Raw genomic sequence first — 24,007 nt, 5'->3', positions numbered from 1 at the left:
AAGCGATAAGTAACCACTAGTCTGTGTTATTCTATGGAGAATAACTTCTAAAGTCTGAAAGGTCAGCTTTGTGAGGGTCCAGTAGAGCTGGATATTACTGCCTTGATGGCCGATCCGAATGCATCTAAATAAACGTCCTGTTAAGTCGCCTACCCTACATATCAGGGAAAGCTGCTCTAATTTAGTGATTTGTAATTTGCTCTGGAAATGGCACTACTGAGTAGTAAGCTCACTATGTTGAAAGCGGAGGGGGGAAGAAATAGTGATAAGCGATCAACTATGATGTGTCTGACGGTATCAAATAGTTGGGGGGTGGCATTCGTGTTTTTTGAAGGTTGAATTTCTGCACAACGATTGATGGCAAACACTCCAGCATCCTCGGGTCCACTGCTAGAAGCTAAACCTAAATGAGTTAAAGCGTTACTCCTATCAGAGTAGGAAAAGTAAAGGCAGAGCGCTTAAGAAGGCTGGTGGTTGCAATACCTTTACGAGGTGGTTGGTTTGTTTGAAACGATAGGATATCGGCAACAAGTACATACAACCCATTATAATAGATGACTTTCTCGTACTCGTTCAATGCTGACTGTTTTGATGGCCAGCCCGGTCGATTATTATTAGCGTTGTACATATTCGCTAACCAACTGGACGCCTAATACCTGTCTATCTATTCTATAACTAGTGGCCACCGTATTTAGCCAAACGGCTATCTTTACAGGCGGCTCGGCCTTCACCATGGGAGTATCATGCATTAAATAAAGCTATGAATAATTGTGTGTTGGAAGGCAAAAAGTAGGACCAGATCCCTCTGCGCTGATTATGCAGGACGCACAACTTGTGACGCTGTCGACAGGCGCCGCGGTGGTTTCCAAGAAACGCGATCGCGCGTCACTTCGAGCTTTATTGCAAACGGTAATCAACTCAACTAACATACACTCTACCCCTCGATTCTCTTGCTCCTGTTTCCATTTCCCTAGCCAAAAATCGCTGTTTGCCTTCCTGACGTCTCAGTACTCCTTCAGCCTCTAGGAATATCACTCCAAGGCCAACAAGTTCAGGCCTTCTTTCGCTGTGAAACTTTATGCCGATTAACAGAGGACTAGGTGCCTTATTTTTTGTGATGATAGGTACGGGAGCCGCTGTGAATCCTGTGTAGCAACCCTAGAAGAAAGCTGCATATGTTGCCTCAAAAAGAACGATTGTCGTATCAACGTGCCTTATAGGCCTATGTCTAAGTAGGCGTAGGGCAACCGATGACGTTACCTGAGACTACTACAAACTAGTTGCGATCGATGATCTATGGAACTCCGAATCCGATCCGAGCAGAACATTGATCTGCTGCGCTCGGTCTTGGTAGGCAGCGATAGCATCAGCCCGCTACAGCCCCGTAGGCCTGTGCCCATCACGGCATAAAGTGCTCACAAAGTTCTCTGTGATTTGGCAAAATAATGCATCATGCAGTCGGCGTAAATGGCTTTAGCGGCAAGCATATAATCAATCTAGTTAGAAGTATGTACCTCTAACGATTTCTCATTGTATTTAGAATTGTTTTTTCTTAATACTAGATGTAAAAATTGCTAACGTACATCGATGAAGCTGACGTTGCTAGTTTTGTCCGCAAAGTACGAGTATTTCAGATTGAATAATGGACAAGTAAAACTTAAGTTAAGGGGTTAGCTTTTGCAGTTTCTTCTGCTGACATTATTGTTCATTGTATTGTATTGATATTCTACGAGCACATCAATACCCGTATTAAACAAAAACAGATTAAAGCTGTGTTGTAGAGGGTGGCCATATGCAATTGTGCAAAATGGAACCCATGAGCTAAACCTTAAGCTTAGACCTTCGGTTAAATAGAGACATAGCAGTCGCTTCCTTAGTAAGCGTCTTGATCTTGCAGTTACTACATTTAGTTGATTAACTTAGTTTACTTGAATTACGCTGAGAAGACCCTTCATTGCATATGTCTCATGGACAGATTTGCCTGGAAGTCCTAAGATTCATGAAATCGTTCATCGCAATTTACGGCAGTAGTCCCTACTTGATAATACGCAGTCGGGTAGAATACATGAGTTACGCCGCCATGGATTCGGTCGTATCATAACATGGCGGTAATTAGCGTTTGCAACGCCGATTTGAGTGAGCTGGAACGCCGTAAATATCGATATGATTATGCTAGCAAAGCAAATGCATCCACGATTCCTAATAAACGCTGATCTATAGAAGACTCTCATTTGCACCGAGAGCGCTCTCTCTAGCACATACATACTGACCTAAATGTGGAAAAGATTGCTTCCCATCTACCTAGCTCATGTAAAAAAACTGAATTATATGATCTTATAGAAATTCCTCTCCAATGACATTCTCACTATCACCAATTACTGTGCGGGGTTTAGGCTTATTTGATGTTTACATGTATGAGCTGCCATGTTACAGCTGGATATCTAGGGTAGACCTAGCTATAGCTAGTTCGGCAATTTTCGCTCAGTACTATACGAGTCGATACCGAATCGTTGGCGAAAGCATGTGCTTTCTGAAGACTTCAAAGCACAAACTATGAAAGGTTGTGGTTCTTGAACTTTACCGTTTACGGCTTTGGGGGTACCTGAAAAACACTTCAAAAATTTCTAGTGGTTACATCATCCGCCTTAGTCAGGACAAAAACAATGTTAAGATCAACTACCCCATCTGTAGCCAGTTATTTCCACATATTGTATCTATTGTGTTAATATAAGAGCAGATCTTCCAAGTTTCCTTTCTTAATTATCAATGTTATTTCAAATTACTATTTTGTGTGTCTCTATATGTGTATCTGAAGGCCACACCCTTTAATGAAGGGTCCTCTTCGCTGTTATTTGACTTTCCATGCGCTTTCTAACTTCTAGAGGGAATCGGGAAGTGTACAGAAACACGAAAAGCTTATAACGGTGAACATAAGCTTCCAGTCGCACCATATTTATGATTAACAGTCGAAGCTATTTACTGGGCCGAGCGACAGATTCGACCGTGTTTCTACTGCTATCATTCAAATTTCGTTTTCGCTGATGCAGTAAAACGTCCGCAATAGATCTGGCAATTTTAAATAACCAATGAACTCCTTATGGGGGCATTTTATCCTTGGTAGTATATCCACTATAGCTTATCGATTTAGTTAGGTCAACATTGTAACTCAGTTTTACGCTGGTAAAATGTCTGCGATCGACTCTTATTCAGTGGGGTGCTTTTATTTCTTTCTTATATTTATGGCAGCCTTTATTAAGCGTTAAAAGTGGTAAACGGTCGATCACTACCTAATAGTCTCAGAATCGACATCGATATATCTAAAAGACTGATTGGAACAAGGAGTTTTCGAATAGCTACGTCGTTCCGACAAAAGGTAGTCAGCTTCCATCGATCATGTCGATAGTATGATCAATATCTAGTTATATTATAAACTCCTTTCAACTACTTTTGCTAAGTTCAGATGACCGTTCTAAAATGTATCGTTCAGTTCTGTGGTATTGTGGCACAGAGTACATCCTAACATTCTAGGACTGACAAAGATCATCTAGTAGGATAGGCTGAAGATCGACGGATTAAAATACAAGAATGATATAATTAATTCAAGCTATTCTTATACATCACTCGACAAACAGACCACTCCTATCGAGCTAAAAGTCCATTGCTGCTGCCATCAATATATCGTTGGCGTTGTGCAGGGTAAGGCGGTGAATCCGACCTGGACCACCGAGGACGTTGAGGCGCTGGCCAGAGGCCGACTGGAACCGGAGCAAGAGGCCAATCCAGTCATATATCATGTTCCCTCTTGTATTTCAGTTTTAGTGTAATACTTCAGTTTCTACTACGGTGTAACGAACATGACGAAAGCCGCCGTCAGTCTGCGTTTAGAATAATGTAGTATAAATTTGAATTAGCAACTGCTGCGAAATCTTAATCAGTGGAGCTCGACAGCCACGTCACTGCATACCATCGTTCCTCATCGTTGGGCAGTACATGGACATCCACCTTATGCGAAACTTGTCTAGTTAGCTTAACTTGAATGTTAAAGATAAAACTGTCTATGCTCAACTTGACCGATTTCATTTCGAAGAAAATCCATCAACCTTGGTAGACATAACTCAAACTAGTAGAAGCTTCGAATCACTTACAATCGTAAGAAATTTGCTAAAAATTCTATAATTAAAAGCAGCATATCAAGATTTATCGTCGTCATCTAGTATACTTTTCGCTTTATGCGTGCATACTGAGTCCAACTTTCTCTTGAGGCTTTTTCTGGGACTAAGGAAACGGATACCGAACTTTTTAATCATAACTAAGGCATTGAGGGGCGGCACTTTAGGCTGACCGTAGGTCGCGTTTCGCTAGTCCCTCTAGAAAAAATCTCTGCCATTAGTGCAGAGAGGACACTGCTCAAGGCTGAGTGACTACAAGGCTTAGCGCGGATACGTCACGGCCTTCTTAGCTGTGGTCGTAGTAGCGATACGCGCAATGATACCAGAGTGATATGTTTATTGACTTAATCTAAAAAGGGATTCTTAGTAAAAGTAAAATAGACAAGTTTGTGTTTAGCCAGAGATCATCTATTTGAAGAGATGCTAGCGCAGTTTCGGGTATGAAACTCTAAATTATTTTTTCATAGTTTTCTAAAGTATAAAATGTTTTTTTTTTCGCTCCTGCCCTTATATTACCGAAGAAGGTTTCGCACTTTTCAAGAAAAAACCTCAGAGTGGCCGCAGACACTATCGAAAGCAAATAAAATTGACTTCTTGAGTTTCGTAATTATAGATTCTATTTAAGTCTATGAGTTTACAGAATATCCGATCGTGTCTGCGATACATTTTTTGAAACCGACTCTTCAATCGGATCGCAAACCTGATCTCACTTTTTCAGGTGAAATCTAAGTATATCTAACGACGATTTACGAGACTAGTGTTTTCAGCAAGAAGCTATTAAGGGGCAGAAGATTGATTTTTCTCAAGTGAAGATTTTTTTTAGGAATCGTCCACATCGATTGAGCGTCACCCTATCTAACCTACTTTTGTTTCTGTAAGTAGAGTTGCCAAATTCAAGCTTTATTTGCACTACCCATTTCAAGGAAGAGTTATCTGGTTCGACCGGAACACAAATATCTATTATGCTCATACATATAGCATTCAGTGGCATTATAGGACTCTTGTCAAAACGACAGGCTGTTTCACATCTTTGACTAGAAGGTAGTCGTCTGACAAAATTAACTTGTATAAGTTATCTTTCTATCAAGTCTTTTTGAAAAATATACATCGAAAAACGTAGGCTACACTTGAGCCAGTGTCTATTTTGTTTATCGTTTCATAACTTCAGCTCATTCAAATGGACATTATGAAATTTACATCGCTAGCCTATGTCTAGCGTTAGATAGAAGAAGCAATCCGCTTTTTGTACATTCGATGAACGCATAATTCGTTCCGGAAAACGACTTTAATATGAGGATATTTTTGGAGGGTTTTTTTGGTCAATTAGCGTTCGAGACATTTTATAGCTTTTTTGGAAATTGAACACTTAGAATTGTTGCTATAACCTTTGTACCGTAAAGCGATTCACCCCTAAAATAAAATATACCCCTCCGATCTAGAAAATGGTAAAAAACATCGTGTAGGAATTTAATCAGATACAGTGCAGCTCTTTAACGATCGATCCTGATAGAAACAGTTCAGGACTGCAGCTTCATTTGCCATTCAAGTCTTCCAGTTGATTGAGTAAGGTGATTCTGGGAAACTCAGTTTACGTATTGTACGTTATTCGAAAATAAGCCCGCCGCTGTATTAGCTTCGTTGTACGTTATCAGCGTATATAAAATAGACGCTCTACTGAACCCATGGATCATTTCCACGGCGACGATCGTCTGAATGTCGTTTTTTTTTTTGTTTTTTTTTTTTAAAATTTTTAGGGCGTGAGCCGAAAGGTAAACGAACATCCTGCAGCAGGGTCTTCAGATTCAACAATATGCTTTTTAAGAAGACGTACACCTATGGCCTCCACTCCAAGCTTTCGTCGACGTCCTATAGCCCGCGTAGCGTTTGAGTTTGGTTCGATGCACCAATGAAGCTTTCTTCAATACAATACAATACAATACTTCTCAATAGAATTTGTCCTATGCGAGATACTGGAAAGCTTATTCAACTTATAAAGGACCTTCTCGTAGGACGCGTCAAGCATGACACGTTAACTCCAGAACACAGAGACATGCAGCTGAGATGATTTCATCAGAGCGTAAAATAAGGTCAAAGATTATGCCGTAGCCTGACTGGGCAGTGACAACTGGCGACCGCTAGATACCATTAGAAGTTCAGAATCAATTTTTCAGGTTGTGTAGACAATTGCTATTAGCAGCAACTGACTTTATTAACTTTTTCAGATGGCGAATAAGATTTTCCGCATTAGAACGCAAGCCGAAACCTAACCAAAACCAGTTGGGGGCATTAGTGAGATGTCTGGCTAATTGTACATTACATATATATATGTGTGTGTGTGTGTGTGTGTGTGTGTGTGTGTGTGTGTGGCTGTAGAGGATGCAATTGAAATGGCAAAAAAAAATTGTTAATATAGCAGTTCTGAAGGAATCTTCGCGTACCTTTCAAAACGAATTTGGCAGCTGTAAATATGCCAATAATTTCTCTCTGGGTTCTATCAACAAATTATTGTTTCATAAATTAATGCTTCAAGTATTTCTACGCTCAGTAAAGGCGGGTATCGGCCAGCAGGCCGCGCAACGGTTGTAAATGATACTCTGCTTTGGACTGCCAGGAAAATGTTTCGCTATGAGCAATAGAGAAATTGAATAGTAGCGTTTCCTTACCGTATTTGCGACGAATTTCCATAGCGGTTTATGTAACGGATTTGCTAAAACAGCGCGTCGGTCTTGCAGTGATCTCGTCGTACTTTCAACCGTTGCTGCACTACATACTGCCGTACGTGTACGGCCACTCATTGCACGTCATCGTGCCATAAACAATGCAACGATTTCTTCAAATCAGAGCTTTTGCATTATTGATGACTATGTGCGAAATCATAAACGATATACGTAGGATCAAAGCACTGACCTAACAAACGTGCCTTTATGAGACTTTTCGAGCAAATACTTGCGCTTGTTTTTGTTTTGTCTACTATAGAGAACCTTGCATCATTACGTAGGTAAGATGCTCTAGTGTTTATACTGTGCACTTCGCTCGAACATTTCTACGTTATCGATTACTACAGCTTCTATTTAGGAGAAATAAGTAGAATAAGGTCGTGCGCCTGTCCTTTCCTTTAAGGTCGATCATAGCTGGCTGTGCTCGTTAGTATGTACGTGCATATATATATACATAGTATTCGAATTTGACGCGCTTTTGCAGAGCTGAGGCTGTGTCAGAGGAACAAATCGATACCTGTCAGTTTGTGTCGGATTCTGTTCGGCGCATGCAAATGTGGAAAGCAAACAAGAGACACCTTGGGCTGGGTTATGGAAAAACGCGCGACGAACAAAGCTATCGTAGCAGATGAAAGCGTAACTGTATGTTGCCCCGACAGGCGATCGATGTTCGAGAGGAACAAATGCAAAATCATTGCCTGCATCGCCAGGCGGGGCTTGCAGATGATGAAAAGGAACAGAAAAAGGCCTGCGTGGCCAAACAGGCGTGCTGGCAGCAGCAACGAGGTGCTATTTAATCAATGTAGAACAAATTTCAATTTCAAAATATAAACATCATTTTGCGATCGGTATTCGAGGCATTTGTCATGCTGCATTGCACGACTTGCTAAGTGTTGCAACCCGTTCCGTCAGCCAAAATACACTGCCAACAATATCGAATATATTGAAACGGCTGTAAATAGCTGGAAGGGACTAGAAGAAAAGGATAGGAAAAGCTAGCTAGTGGGACGGGACTGTACTTACCATAACGTTCATTATCTACAGTTATCAGGTTGAGATTCAGTCATATACCAGTGTGCATGTTTGTGATTGGACTAAAACTGAAAACCCATTGTTTCTTCAGCTAGTAAAATCTACAAGTAATGGACGATTAGAATAAGTGAGCGAAACAGTCTGTAAGGAGATTGCCACAGCAATGATTTTATAATAATAATAATAATAAGATACATAATTATATTTCTGACACAGCTCTGATTTATTAGTTATTGTGCGATTACACAGGTTTGCTCTTCTTACCAAACCTTATACACAACATAAATAAACGTTCAGGTTTGAAGATGCCGTCTTCTTCTAGCTAAGTAAATAAATGTTTTATTTGTATTTATCAAAATCACCTAAAACATATACATTATACATGTTATATACTAAAATATTATTCAAGTCATCCGGGTGATACAGCATCTTTTAAAGCTCAAGCAATTTCTTCTCAAGACGTGTGTAAACCTTGGTCTCTTATAAAATAGGCTTGTGGGACATGGCGTAGATATTCTTAACGTCCAATGGACCGCATCGCCGATTCTAAAATATCGCTGGGTCAGAAGCGGATGCCGTGCTCGGTGTCTAGCTGCAGTGTTTATCCATTCAATGTTAAATAAGACTAGTTCCGGTTTTGATTAGGTAGCCTCCTGAAAAGCCATTATTTCCAGACAGAAGCCGCTGCGGAAATAAGCGGAAGTAATTTTCTTCTTTCGCAGACTGTATTAGTTTTGTAAAAAAAATGCGCTTATACCTATGTTTATTCAAGAGAAGAAGCTATTCTCTCCTAAGAGTGTGTAAACTTATTTTTTTCTAGGGAGATTTAATCATATAGGCTCAAAGATGTATGTTTCGAGTCTTATGCCCGGTATCGCCGTTGGACATCCCATCATACGGCTAGCTCCCAGGACCGTGCGAAGTGTGTTCGGGTTCGAACCTGGACCACAAGGTGTCCCTAAGATTAGCAAGCAAATACATTACCTTCTAAGCTGTCATCGGGGATTATCGACACCCATTCATAAGTGGCTGGAACACTGTATATTGTGTTAGCTTGATAACTGCTACAGCCTTTTCTCGGTTCCAACAAGCATCTCCTGAATCAACTTTTGCTGGACCTGCTACTACCAGTGCGAACAAACAATACCCACTTGTGTCAACGGTGGTAGACCTTTCGATCGTTTTAGCACAGTTATTTGGTTGCTACCCCATGTACTACGATTGGCAGAGCTTTAACTAGAGGCATTTACTATAGTTAAGCATCGCTAACTTGGCTATTAGTTCTTCAAGCACTACCCATTCTTTCCTGGAGTGGGAAACAACGAACTAAGATCCCAGCCGGTGTCGAAGTGAAGAATAGAATTTATCGTGCTGACATTTGCCATGCCGACATTGTTATCCTGTACGGCTTCTGTACGGTTGTGCATAAGACCGAATGGCAATTAGCACCTGCGAATGCAGTGCAGGTACTTTCTAGCCATTTCTGTTTTTTAGCCGTTCATAGGCCTGATCGATATATCGACCTTTTTACCTGTGTATAACATTATATGGGCTGCCGACACCGGAGACCTCTCTCGGTCTTCTAATTCAATGGTAATTTGCGCGTGAGGTTTCCAGACTGAGTCTATAAAATGCTCGTCTCGTGACGGTTTCAGCGCTTCCTGAGCATCAGCTACAGTTGCTGTGGAAGCTGTTACAATAATAATCACAACGTGGGGGCAACTATCTCTAATACAGTTTTTCGAATGTGATTCGAATTTTGTCGTATGTGTCTGTTTTTTTTTGTGTTGTTTATTTTGTTTGTATATATGCTGCAGTTAAAGTGTATTCCTACGTATCTGTGACCATGTACTTGCCTGTATCCGTTCCTGGAGGTACTTTTTTTAATTTTTTATAAAAGCCATGCGATGCGTTTTCAACCGAGGTAACACAGTGTAATAATACATACACTGAACAGGCGCAAATTGGTGGTCGTAGTGGCAACAGGGGGTAAAATATGCATCTTCAAACGCATTCCCACGCGTTAGGCTTTGGTGCCACACGAAGGCAAGGGATCCGAAAGTGACACTCCCAGATACAAAGCAAATGCTGCGTCATATTACTGAGTTCTTAGCCTTTTCGGCCTAAATCACTAGTTTCAACCGCACAAGCTTTGGTGGCTTCGTTAAAACCTTCCATCGGTTAGTGTCATCTGAATTAACCGTTGGTCAGCTGCCTATGTAATCAGCCGATAAAGTGAACGACAAACGTTAGCTGAAATCAATCAAAGTCCACCACAAATCGCCGATCTAAACGATCTCAAACATGTGTCGGGCTCGCCTTGTGAGGCTCGGTGAGTTCGATGGCTCATACAGACACGCACAAGCTGGACACCACACAATGACAACCACTGATGTTATCATTACTGGCGTAGGCAAACAAGCCGGCCGAACCCAGTAGTCGACAGATGCTACCCAATCAAAGGCCAGCAACGAGTGTCAGTAGCTACCAACAATATCAGCGACGTTAGCAGCTGCGCCCTTTGAGCCGACGGGTGCAGGCGAACCCATAGAAATAAACGTGTGCAAGCTGCGTGCATACAGCATGCAACACCACATATCTCTCCCGTTAACGTATCGAGAAGAAGGCAGAAGACGAGACAAGAGGGTAGCATATAGGAGGACGCCATGCTTCGTAGGAATATACTGCCGGGTGTGGAAGGAAACGAAGGGTCGCTGTTACCCACTTTTCTAGCCATTGGAATTGTACGCGCGTGTTGTTGAACACTGGCTAGAGTGAATGACGCCGACAAGACGCCAAAGCAGACCGAATCGCAGCCGAACATGGTCGCATCAACGAGCGAACTCTAACGCTCGCTAATTCTATTGGCTCTTACCATCCGTTCTGTACCGTGTAACACCTATGGGTTCATCCATCAGTCAACCAGTCGCTCGTGTTGTGGCAATGTTCACCACATATACTGTGCCAATACTACTTACCATGGTGTAGGATCTGCGTTGCTGTATCGTTTGATTTAGCACTCTGCTACAAACTTCTTTGACCGTGCCTAAATAATGCCCTATCGGGATCACTACGTTTGTTTTATATATCTAAGACATTAAATAAGACACCTTAGGCGTTATCGCCAGGGAAGAAGCAATTGCAGACAGGATCGTCAGTGTTTGTGCCAACGATAGATCGACAAACGGCGCCGACGTGAAGGTACATATGATACAATATGACGACCCGGATGAGAAGCTAGTTTTCGGCCTGCCTGGTTAAATTTCAAAGTCTGTCAGTTAAGTGTGACCGGCGTATCTTGCAGTGTTTGTCTATGACAGTGTGAAGTGCGGCGTGCGCTTATCTGTGGAAAAACCAGCTCTTGCAGAACAAGCTCATCCCTTGATGCTTTCTACTTAATACGTAATATTTGCGACTTCCTTAATACGTAAACGCGTCAATAAATCAGTTTCGTCAAAGGTCTGAACAACATGCGTTCCCAGGTAGTTAATCTCGCTAGCGATTAATTCTTCAGACAAGCACACGCAGTTGCACGCGGGGAAGCTCGATTCCTTATGCAGAGATGCACGGATATATGCACGATGCGAATTCCTCACTCACCTATAGATTCAAACCTATGATAAGGAAAATAAAATTAACATATTGCTAAATCAGTGCATTAGCTTCAGTTACACACAAACTGTGACGCTACCGCTGCTCGATGTCAGTTTATACAGACCTTTGTGACAATGTATACAACCATTTTTTTATCCAGTTGTTAGCTATGATGCCTTTTCTCGTTACCTATTTCAGGTATATTTGTGGGCGACACGCAGGACGACGTAGGTTCGCTATGTTGCTTTGAGTCTATACAATAATATGTTTTGATTTGGATTGAAACAAACTAAATTACCCCATTGTCATCCGCTTGAACTTTCCTAGTAGGTTCGAGCCGTCGTTAGTGTGAATCGCGTGCCACTCGCGTATCCCTCCATATTTATTTTGATGGCATGTAAGTTGACATTTTTTTTTGTGAATTTTGTATCTAAAGTAACGTTTTAAGGACACTTCGGAGCCTACGTCGACTCCAGACGCATGCGCAGCCATTTGCCTCTCTAATCTGGGTTGCTACATTCTAGAAACCAGAAACGTTAGTGTTCCTGCTCGATATTTCGGTCTCCGCTGGCAGTGCTTTCGCGTTGGACAGCTCGTAGGTTCGATTCAACAAACTTTCTCAATATCTTTCCTTCAAAAATCTAGGTTCTACTGAAATCGGCAAGCCATATGTCTGTCTCTGCTGTGCTGTTCATGGAGCTATTCATGAAGGAACTACTTACATGTTTGCCGAGCGGAATGTTCTTTCTCCATTCTTCCCAAAGCTTCGAGTGTTTGAAGGAACACTACGTACTAACGAAGTTGACGAATTTAGTTAGTCGTAACTGGCAACCTATTTCAAGTTAGCATATTGATAGCTTATTATTATGTTGACCTGTTGACACTGCTGTCGACATAAGCCGACTATCAGCAATGCACATCTTATCGCTGCAAAACAGCTCATCCGTTTGTGCCTACCTACGTCTACATGTATGCGACATTATACTGCACGATGGCACGCTCTGTGAGCTGCGTACTGACCATTGACATCAGGATAGCGGCCAAACACAACGAAAAAAGACCAGCCTCAGCTACACACAGGCTCGCCGACAGACCGACAAACATAATACAGGCTAGATCGCCGTGCCTTGTGCCTTTGAGAGCGTACAATCTTTATAGTTATGGGAAGTTTTTCGTCAATACTAATACTGGACACCCATTAGTAGTTAGTTTGATGTCCTTCCTATAGGTCTGATGTAGCGCTGGCATTAGTTAATTTTGTAAGTTAGTGACGTCTCGAAGGGCACAGTTTTTGGATGACAGCGGTCGCGACAGGCATCAACGGTGGCTTTAGCCATCAGGAAAGTTATTTTGCTCAGTCGACCTGGCGCGTCGGATCCCACAAAAACTGCCGTAGGTTCACGTAGCAAAAATCTATCGGCTATTGTGCTAGCTGAGGCGGATGGCGGCGACCATGGTCAGTGGGTGTTGCTTACTTCAGATGAACTGCCACAACAGCTCTGTGGCACGCTCTATAACTAGACAGCACTAACAAGCTAAGATAACTGGGGCAGTCGCAATAGTGGTCGGCGTTTAGCTGTCGACCTTTCCGTCCCAGCCTTGCGAGCTCCGTTCTCTAAATGTTTGTCTAGCGTACCTGTTACCTACTGTCGTCCTTTCGCTTGATAGGCAACAGGATCGATGAGGTTGCTTTTGCTTGGCCTACTGTGGACGAGGCTGTAATTACTGCTACTGCCGATGCCGTAGTTCCACGTCTCCACACGCCATGAGCTCGTGGAATTGCACCGTACCGTTGCACTTATACCGTGCTTGGCGCCCATCGAACGTGAGTAGACTCGGACGTATAAGCCGATGGAGTGAATCCTAATCGGTTAGCCTGCCCAGAACAGTGGGTCGAGGTGAATTCGCGCCGGCTGCTAGTCATCGTTCCGAGCAGCTTCGTGAAAGAGCTGCGAGCGAAGACGAATCGGCGGGGCAACGGTAAAAGCACAACAAGGGGCCACGGAGAGTTCGTATGCTTCAAGAGACAGCAGACACCTCAGACAGGATTATCTGAAAAGCTCTCTTCAGCTCCATGCTTCGGCTTACCCTAAGATAACTCTCGGTCGCTAATGAAACCGAGTAACAAACAAGCGACCGTCTGCTACTGATAAAAACATTATCTTTCGCCGTCTCCATATGGCTGCGTCGTTACATAGGTAATCGTGCGATACCTCTGATCACGGTTGCTCCCTATACAGTGACTATTTCGGATACGGCTTTGCTGCGGTGACAATCGGCAGCTAACTGGCCAACAGACTCTAGTTATGATGTGTGTTCAATAAAATCGGCAAAGTGTTGAGGCACGCGCCGGCGTGAAGGAAAAATTGACAATGGGACACACGTGTATTAACTGCAGTATAGCGCAGTTGCTGCAGTGATTTTTCGAAAGGATACGCTCGAGGTCGCATGGAATAACAAAGATGCTCCAGTATTGTCGCTGGTTGAGTATATCATACGAGAAATGTGTATCCGGCGGACATCTTTCTGCGTAAAATACGTTTAACGTAATTCGAATGTGCGCTCTATTGGATTCGCCCTAACTGGTACCATTGATGCTGGTGTTAGTGGGCTCATCTCGACCGCGCCTATACACTAGTGTGGCGATGAAGACGATGTAGCGTCTATGAAACGCCAGCAAATATAAACTAAATTCAATTTTCGTTATGCTGCCAAATTCGAAGCTGGTGTAAAGCTGGCCGACAGGAAAAACAGCAGGGGAAACAAGCCTCCGTACTAACAAATAGATGTTATCCGTATTGATTGATCGGCTAGACAAGCGAAAAGGGCAAATCTACGTCTTGTAGTGCCGCTAGCAAGGTGACATGCTTGTCGTTATGAGACTCGACAATAGCTCACATAATGCCACTGTTCGAAATGAGCCTATGGCTGGTCACTGATAGCTTCTGTGAGCACCAAGAGTCCAATACAGATCCACCCGGAGCAGGTTCCAAGAGCAAGCAAAAACAACGAAATGATTACGTGTCTGCTAGCGGTTATCCAGTGGATGAACGCACCAGCTAATAGATGTCCGGACAACTAATATACTCGATACAAGAAGCAACGGCGAGATCAGAGGGGGCGAGCCACTTTGCGTAGTCGATTTGTTCTTGCCAGTCTCTCTACTACTAGGATTAGCCATCACTGTTATTCGCCTTTTCGAAGACTTTCGATAACCAGCCGTAAAGTGCAACCTGCCACACGAGCAAAAAACGTACTTCCAATAGTAGCAAAAACGACGACACGTTCTTTTAACTCAATCCTTCAGTTCACACAAAATTTTCCAGCTCCTCTAAGGTGTCTATTCCTGTAACCATCCTCCCGAGATGCTCGAATTGAAGACTGTTATGTAAAATCAGTGCATCCAAAGCCAAACAGTAGATTTACTAGCATCGATACGACAAACATTCTACGACCACAGTGCAACCATTCTCACAACCACGACATATACATATATATATTCGATTAATAACAATATCAGTCTCCACCACTGAGACAATCTACCCGAGGCCGACAGTTTTCTGCAAAACGAGCGTCCAAAACATTTTTCAATTATTTCAAGCCTTTGATACTGGGGAATTTCTCGCGTTGCGGGTGTTTTTCGGAACCTTGAAGGAGCGCCAGACTTCCTGATAGTTGGAGAGTGGATGTACTGGAGGATCCGCCCAAGCAAATTGGACTTGTTACCTAAGCCTAAGGGAGGATCCGAAGGCCACAAGATCCCTAACAAAGGAAGAAGATGTTCGCCTCAAGTGCCAGAAGGACCGGCAACGATCCGGGGATTCCCCTCACAGCTCAGTCCAGAAAGAAAGGTATCCCCTAAATGCAACTGCTTTATATATATACATATATATATATATATATATAAACATACTAACGAAATACGTGTGAACCCTAAATTGCCTACTACAGTTAATTGGTATATATATATATATATATATATATGATTTCACTTGCTTTGTTTAATGTCAATGAAAGTTAGTGCTTTCAGAGAGGTTAGATGTTATGCAGCGTATTAGCCGCGTCAGGGAACGCTTATTAGTAGTCAAAGAATCCAATCATTGAAAAAGCATGCATTTTTACTTCGAGGCTAATATTTTCGCTTGAGAGTCTGGAGACAATCGTGGTTTAAGATAGGCCTCAAAGTCGTGACGCACCTCAGTTATGGCATACACAGCTTATTTTGTATTCATAATATTCCATGTCTACATACTAAAGCTAGCCGAAATACTCTTTACGAACACTTGGTAAATTTAACCTATTGCTTTAAGTCGATTTGGCAATCAAGGTACAGCTTAAGCGGCAGCTTCGACAAACTAACTGTGTGGCGTAATTAGAAAAAACAACCCTAAATCGAACTTAACGCATAGAACTAGAATCTGTGATGATGAAAGGTAACCCGATGTTGGGTGTTTTGAAGCTAATTGCGACGGGCTTTTTGACTTAGCTTAGCAGCTTTACTCATATAACCATTTTTGGTTTCATGTGGGCGTTTAAATTGAATTAAGTCAAAATAGGCTTCGATCTTAACAAAAGGATAACGGCATTTCCCGCTTAAGGGTCGCACTCTGTTTGTCACCACACAGCCATCAGATGTTATTGCCAGTGTAACAGGACAGCCTAAACCTAAATACGTCAAAAGCAAGCGGACATAAGACCTAGCAAAATAATTTCCGTTACGTTAGCAACTATATAGAATCCTTTCGAATTATTACGAACTGGGTTCTTAAATAATATTAGAGTTTCGTATCGTATATTATCGTAAAATGCTTGCTTTCGAAACGGTATGAATGTCAGCAAACATCGAAAATTAGCGCGGATATTCAGCACGAAAAAGTCACGAGACGATCTAACGTCGAAACCGGGCATCGACATAACCCGATTCCTATTGGGAGCCAGCCATTTGAAATCATGCTTAACGCCAATAGCGAACATTTACGAGATATTCAGAACACGACGCATGTTCTATTTGATCGTTTCAGAAAACAGAAGGGATCGTTCATTTATATTTCGATAAGTAGTCCATAAATGCAGCTACTCTCCGTACGGCGGGTTTTTCGACGGTTGATTTTAAAACAGAAGCTCGACATTTTTATTTCGAACACATGCGCTAATATAGGATGAATCGTCTATTAGATGCTATGACCGTGATGAGTTCTAACGAATTGGGCTTGACGTTCTGCTAAAAACTAGATATTTTGGTAGACAATTCGTCAGAACAACGAAAAATCGCGCAATTACTGGATGCATTTGATTCCTCCTTACTTGTGTATTTTGAAGGGGATAGAGCGAATCGTGTCGCCAGAATTTTATAGGACCCCTAGAGCACATAATCATAAATGTCTATATGATATGAAATATCGGCCCATAAAAGGCTAGTAGAGCAACGAATAGCTTTGATCTATGTACATCCTTACATAGTAACTCTATGAAGTCGATGTAGCCGTCGTGGCGTCCCACAAACCCGTACTAATCATTCGGCGTTAAGTACTGGGTTAGCGTGTTTTCATTGATCAGAATATCGCATCAATTAGCGGACATCTGTAGTTTGCCCCGTGTAGAGCCATCCAGAATGAAGGAAAAATGAATAATGTTTGCTCGCCGTGTCAAGGGCCAAATTGTGCGAGAAACAATGAACATGCACATCAATACAATTTGACGCTATTTGTTTGGGAAGAAAAGATCTTCCGTGACAGATTCATAATACATGTGTTATTCGAAATTATATGACGCGTAGAGATGGGACGCGAACTATCAGAATATCCCAACGACCTTCTCGGCTACGGCTTTCGCTCAGAATACAGAGAGTCTGCTTTTGTTTATGCTAGTCACAAACACATCGTTGAATACAGTTATTTTCTTTGTTTTATATATATATAATGTATATGTGTTTGTAGCTCACTACAAAGATGAGTAGTTGGTTGGTTGTTTGTTCTTGTTATAATGCCTGCGTAAATTTAGAACACAGGACAATAGAATTTTGCGCTGATATAATAAGTTTGATAATAGTTTACGTTTTCGACAAGTTTGCAAGACCGTATCAATTTGCATATACCGGAATGGACGAAAGAAATACGCATTTCTATATGTTTACAGCTGTCTAATGAGTGTAGGTAGTATAATGTAAGTCGTGATATTTCCTTCCTTCTATCGGTAAAACGGCATATATTTTTTCAGCGGCTGACATGTTTTTAAGTCTTCCTTTCAGTGCTTTATACAATGCAAACAATGCCAGAAAGTCCGTTTGGCTTACGCATTTAAGCTACATGTAACAAAAGGGGTTGCAATACTCCTGGTCGGTTCTAGTGTATATGTATATACCTAGTGTAAGTTTGCTTAACAAGAATCAAAAGGTCATTTGTTTTCTCAAAAAATAACAAATTTATGCGTTCTTTCATACTAGACTTGCAGGTGCAGAGCTAAGCTGAATTAGATCGCAGAAGTGTCATGTAATATCGTACATAGATATGCATATATAATTATATTTGGTATATATACCAAATATGATTACTGAAAACGAGGTCGAAATCAGTATCCTTCAGGGAATTTTGGCAAATCCTCAACCTCTCTGGCCCTTTGAAGTATAAATGGGTTAAAAGTATGTACTTGGTTATATTCGGGTATCGTTTCATTGAGAGAGAAACTGTATATATGTGTTTTCAGCTTTACAAACGACAGATAGATTAATGCTGCTGGAGACAGCCAGGCAATATATGTCAAACAGGAAACTAGATCCGATATTTTAGTCGTACGATTTTGCAAACATTCTAATATTACGCAGTGGCGTTTCAATCACTTCTGCTGAATATATGTGTATATATTGTTTAGAAACAAATACCTCCAATAAAATGATTGGAGAGGTTTGGCCTTCAATTTACTCCCGTCAGGCTAGCCTATAGTTTTGCAATAATTCATATGAAACATATTTCTAGTGTGATATCTATAACTGGTCAAATGTGATAATTCGATGCGTGCCAAATTAATAACTGCAGTCTCAATTAGGGAAATGATATCCGCGACCCCTTAGCTACGCAGCTGGTACACTGACTGAACTGTCAATGCTGGCAGAGGCAATGATTTTGGACGAGTCGGATCAAGTACTACCGTTTCGAAAAGAGCTATACCGAGAACATACCTATAGCACACATACAATACGCAGAGGCTGCCTTCCATCCGAATCACGTTCACGAAGTGAATTATGTCGGCCTGTATCAAAGCGACCATGTCCAGCAAAGATGAAATACGAAGGTAGCTGGAATCCCTGAACATTTTCCAAGCGTCTACCCAGTCTACTACAGTTGGAGTAACGAGGCCGCTGAGCTTCATTTCCTAATAGTTATTAGAAGACGGATGAACACCTGCGTTGTACTTACGAGCGTCGACCGCGTCCATGCACGATACGCGTACACGGGAAGCATAATGAACAAAACAGTGTCAGATGTGACCCGCAAAATAGAGGTCCGCTATTTTTTCGGAGCTCGCGTCTAAGATACTGGGATGAATGATTTGTACCCCAATCGTCTTCAGTGCGCGAAAAAATCTGATCGCAATACCCACATGTGAAAACATCGTCGACGGCGGAATGTTTGCTCTGGTTTCTAGGCGCTCCTGTCCTAGGTTGTGAATGAGAATGGTTTTGTCGAATATCGTCTATAGCGACGTCAAAGACGCGAGTCCGGAACACATATTAACCAGATACTCCATGAAGAAAAAAATATGCGTGAGCACCAGTTGTTATCTGAGGTCCGATAAGAGAAAACGGTTTCCATTAACTGACAGAAACTCAATAAAGTATGTCCGTATCATTAAAAACCGCTGTCAATTTCGTCACCTCAGTTTTGAACTGTCTAGCAAGAGATAGAGAGAGCGAGACAACGGCCGATATTTGATAAGTCGAGAGGATCGTGTGTTTGGCTTCATTGATAGAAATAAGTGTTAATTGAATCCAAGATGATGGCTTGCTGGAAATAAATTATGTGTCCGTAGAGGTGGCTTATTCTGAAAAAAAAAAATCGGATCTAGCAATCTTTCATCTTTCGATTTCATAAAAATCAATAATGTACACACTAAATTAAATGATCCGTCTACGATCTAGATGCATTGCCCCTTAATTCTATTCGATCTGTCCAGTACGATAGAAATAAAATAGATGCAAAAATCACTGGTAGCCCTAGCGTTTTAGTTAGATGGCAAAATAGACAAAAAAGAGTGATGCCAATAGATCTAGAATCGACGTTGGCGCACCTTTTACGCCAAGTTGTGGCACAAAAGATCGGTTAATAAAACAGAGTTGGATCTACCATGAATAGCATTAAGGGGCTCCACTGATCGATTTATGTTGTCGATGGGAAAATTTGAATTTGACGGAAGACGTACATTACATGTACATACGTGTATGTACGTATGTATGAGAGGGCGAAATCGATTACTAGAAGGCACAATATTTTGCCTAGTGACTGTGCTCTCTTCGGAGACGGCTCGTCAGTAACGACTACCGTGCATACACGGTCTATTCGGAATATCACGGTCTAATTTCCTGCGTTAGTTCATGATGCCGCAACGATGATGTCGGGCTTGCAATATTTAGGTATTAATTTGTATTACTGTGACTATTATTATCATAATTTAACGTATGGTAGTGCTGTTGTATATGACAATAATGCTCCCAATTAAAGGCGGTAAGTGATGTACAGACGCTTGCTGATAACGCTCGAAGTTCTAATATACCAAGCTTTCGTTTTGGAATCAGCCTTTATGCTGACCATTTGTTGTTGAAAAACAAAACTAACTTTCTGACGGAACCCATGTTCCTTCAGGACCTTCGATACGTATATATTCGGCATGTCGGTGAAGCAATATGTATCCATACGAGCATTTCTTTGAGTCAAGTTTGTTGGAATTGGAACCCACAATGGCAGTCGTCTGCTCAGACTTTGGGCTGTTGTATGCGTGAGATAGCTAAGCATAAGCGATAATACGTCATGTGAAATAGCGAAATATTATTTAGCCTGTTAGGATTGAAGCAAAGGTTACAACAAAGTACTTCAATAACGTTTTTATTAACATGTGTATAAATGTCGTTTGTCGCGTTCTTTATAAAAATAAAGCTTATGAATTAAGTTCGCTCACATTCTGTGAATTCCGCCAGTGGCATTAATTTCTATGTTACGTTTAAGGATGAACGGCTTCTTCCAAGACGTTTATCACTAGAGGTCAGTTACGTCTCTAGATGCCCGATGCTGTTTGCGATTCCTAAACAGCCAAAGTATCTGGGACGTGTACACCGAACACTTAGGACCAACCAAGGCGACACAGAGGGTCCAAACCGAGAGAAATTGGCAACATCAAATACAATATCCCATAGCTTGGTGCTTTTCTACTATACTTCGTCGATTTCTTCGCCATTTTCCTTACCTACCCAGACATTCGGAATATTTGAGCTGAATTCGCAATATCCTTTATATATATTCTCTAGAAATCTATACTTGAGCAGCGAAGAAAGGAGTTATTCGACCCCTTAGAAAGTTCCTCAGCATAACCGAAGCTTTCGACTTACAATTTCCTATTTTGCCGCGCAGTATCGGTTACTTGGGTAACATTCAAGAATAACTGCTCTTTTTGTATGATCTCCATACGTTATCCACACACTAGCCTATTTACCATACCTATTTAGGCGAGTACAATTGGACCTGTTGAGTGGTGTAAGTGCACAAACGCTAGGCAGCATGAACGAAAAGGTTTAGGCTTCGCAGGTCATACCGTTACAGCCTTGTTCCTATAGTGGTTGCTGCTAGCGCGTCCATCACCGCATACTGCGGGTATGTGACTGTTGTTTTGTTTGTAAAACCAAACGCAAGTTTCTTGCGCTTGGCAACTGCAAGCGTTTATTAGGAGGCCTTCTGACATTCAGGCCTATTCAGTCGTCCTCCTCAAAGCAGCATCTTCATTATCGTTGCAATTGTCATAGTGGTTACTGCTTTTACTGATCGCGAACCTCTCCTGTATTGCTGAATCTTTCACTGAGTTTTTTTTTTTTTTATTACCGTGTTGTCCCGTTTCCGAGATGTCTCGTAGTTAGGTCTTGCCAACGAGCAAACAAGATGCGACTGTAGAATTTTGCTCCCACGTACAGTTTCTCCGCGTTCAGCGTATTTCCTCTCCTACGCAGTGTCAGAGATAGAGCTTTACAGTAAACGGGGTATCAGTGGTAGCTGTTACCTGGCAAGCAATAGCAGGCAAGCGTGACGGCACGCATCTCGGGACAGAAACGATTAAACGAGTTTGTCCAACTACGCTGACTAAAATATAACAAATAGTAGCAACCAGAGAAATTCTTCGAAGAGATTGAATACATCTCCACCATTGTACAAACGAAAGCTTTGAGAGCAAATTTCGAGGGCTTCTCAGCGAACAGCTGCTGACGCATGGGTTGCTGTAAGAGGCAGTGAGGTGACGACGATGACCCTGTCACCGATCAGGACGCTTCCAATACAGGCCCACGAGCCTGTACTCGGTCGGAACAGTAGCTGCGCTGGACGGCGACGTATTCAGTTTACAGCAGCTTGAGGCTGTCGACGAGTTTTTTCTAATCTTGTCAAAAGTAGACGATAGGATTCTGTTTATGCATGAGTTTTTTTTACTCGACTATTTTTGTTAGCATTTTGACTATTGTTAGTTCGCAAAGGTATTGTAATAATTTTAGTTTGAAGCATAAAATGGGTACTAATAATACGACTAAGCTGTTCCTTATTCGATGGATCATGCCTATTCGTGGAGCCTGGCTTGACTCACAGTGGCGATAGTAGCTTCGAAAAAAATTAGCCATCTGCCACTAAGTCAATTACAAGACTAAACAATTTTGTAGAAGACATCATGCAAGGTAGGCCAGCAGTATAAGGTACTGTTTTTCTAACGAGGAATATGCTTCTTACGTTATATCAATGTACAATATTCGTAATTCCAGAGCGGCATGAGAAACTACCATAATAGTTAAATGACCAATTAATCAAATGAAGACAACTGCACTAGTTTCTAAGCAACGCCTGTGCGTGGAACCGGTGCGGTCATCTAAGCCCAAAGGTATCTGATGCTAAATTTGAAAGAATTTTTGACCGAAATAATTTGAAATATCATTTTTATTTCTAAACTAAAGTTACACATCAAAACCGTTTGGCCTTTTTATAAAGCTATTTATTATATGATGCCAAACGATAAAGCCCAGTACAAAGTGGAGTCTGTGTAGACTCAGCTCGAAGCATCTGTTCGTTCTCCATATTTCCAACAGACCACAAGACCTCGTTGGGGTCCATTCGAAGCTAATCTGACTATGTTTTCAATTTGACTTTTTTTTTCCAACTATGCAGCTTCTATGTTTCGAGTCTTATGACCGATATTATCACTAAGCATTCTATCAGACGGCTGACTCCTAGCACGAAACAGCGTGTGTCTATGCCTGAGTTCGAACCTTGATTAAAAACAGCATTGAATGCTACAATCGTCCCATCACATAATAGTTACCAAGTGCAGATAGAATAGTCTGAACAATAATATATTCCAAGTAACGTTTTGTCTAATATATTTGTACGCGAACGACAGGATACTTATTCTGTTAAATACCTACGTTGAAATTAATCTATTTTAAAATGCGCCATTCCATTTAGAGTGTCCTATATGTAATATCCTTGACCTAGAAACCTGAACTAACTTCGAAAGCATTTTTGCAGAAAGCAGAACCTTGACAGATCAACCTGATAATCTCTTTATGAAACTAGGTTACTAGTATGACGGACCAAAAAAACGCTATACAATATCCTGTAGGATCTTACACATACAAGTTCTCCTCGTCGAAGTATGTTGGGAGTTTCATTGTTGATATTACGTACGTTTGAGTCACCTGTAAAACTATTCTACTACTGGAATTCACTTTAGATATGGTTGAGCTTACATCGACTCACACGCAAACGTAGTTTAAACTTCAGGTTGCGGCATTCACTCGAGATAAAGCGAAGTTCCGTTGGACAACCTGAAAAGCCCGTTATTACTAGGTGGACAAAGATACGCGTCCGTCAAACAGTATTTCATTCTAGTGAACACCTTAACCAATGGCGTATATCCATGGATCTATAAGCGGACTCGTGGGAAGGTCTTCCGTGCGCTATAGGCTGATCAGCGAAATGCAATAGTCGAATTGTCGGAATACGTTTCTGTGTCTTCATGTCAAGCAGTTCTAATGATAAGCCGAACATCAGAGCTTCTGTATTGTAAAGGCAGAAGCTCAATTCCAACAACGGGCTAATGGTTGTGTTCATTTTATTATTGAGTTATCTACATGAGAAACTGTTAAAAGCAATCGAAAAAAATCGCCACACGTCCACGGTACTTGGCGTTAAAGATGCACCGTGCGCTTTGCCCCTTTGTTTCTCCTAATTATTTGAATTAACCACGTATCAAACTAGT

General features: G+C 41.6%; 1 protein-coding gene and 1 long non-coding RNA gene across 12 annotated transcripts in view; one reads left to right on the top strand and one right to left on the bottom strand.

Annotated features, from left to right (window-relative positions):
- Positions 1 to 24,007, top strand: part of LOC111246491 (Kv channel-interacting protein 4-like) — a 42,016-nt gene that overhangs the window by 953 nt on the left and 17,056 nt on the right. For 2 of the 11 annotated variants that reach the window (XM_086984396.1, XM_086984386.1), the window contains exon 2: positions 11,711 to 11,743. The exons of 1 other annotated variant lie outside the window; for it this stretch is intronic. In XM_086984396.1, coding sequence (XP_086840522.1) covers positions 11,711 to 11,743 — 33 coding nt within the window. 8 more of the 11 variants (XM_086984388.1, XM_086984389.1, XM_086984393.1 and 5 more) reach the window with 8 other exon arrangements.
- LOC147756704 (uncharacterized) lies at positions 8,118 to 12,496 on the bottom strand. Its single transcript, XR_015324386.1, has 3 exons — positions 12,235 to 12,496; positions 9,775 to 11,532; positions 8,118 to 8,571 (listed from the first exon to the last, which is right to left on the bottom strand). It is a non-coding gene; the product is annotated as an uncharacterized LOC147756704 (long non-coding RNA).

This window comes from Varroa destructor, unplaced genomic scaffold, assembly GCF_002443255.2.
Source record: "Varroa destructor unplaced genomic scaffold, Vdes_3.0 BEIS01000003.1, whole genome shotgun sequence".
NCBI lineage: Eukaryota > Metazoa > Arthropoda > Arachnida > Mesostigmata > Varroidae > Varroa > Varroa destructor.
This window is presented reverse-complemented; position numbering and strand designations above follow the sequence as displayed.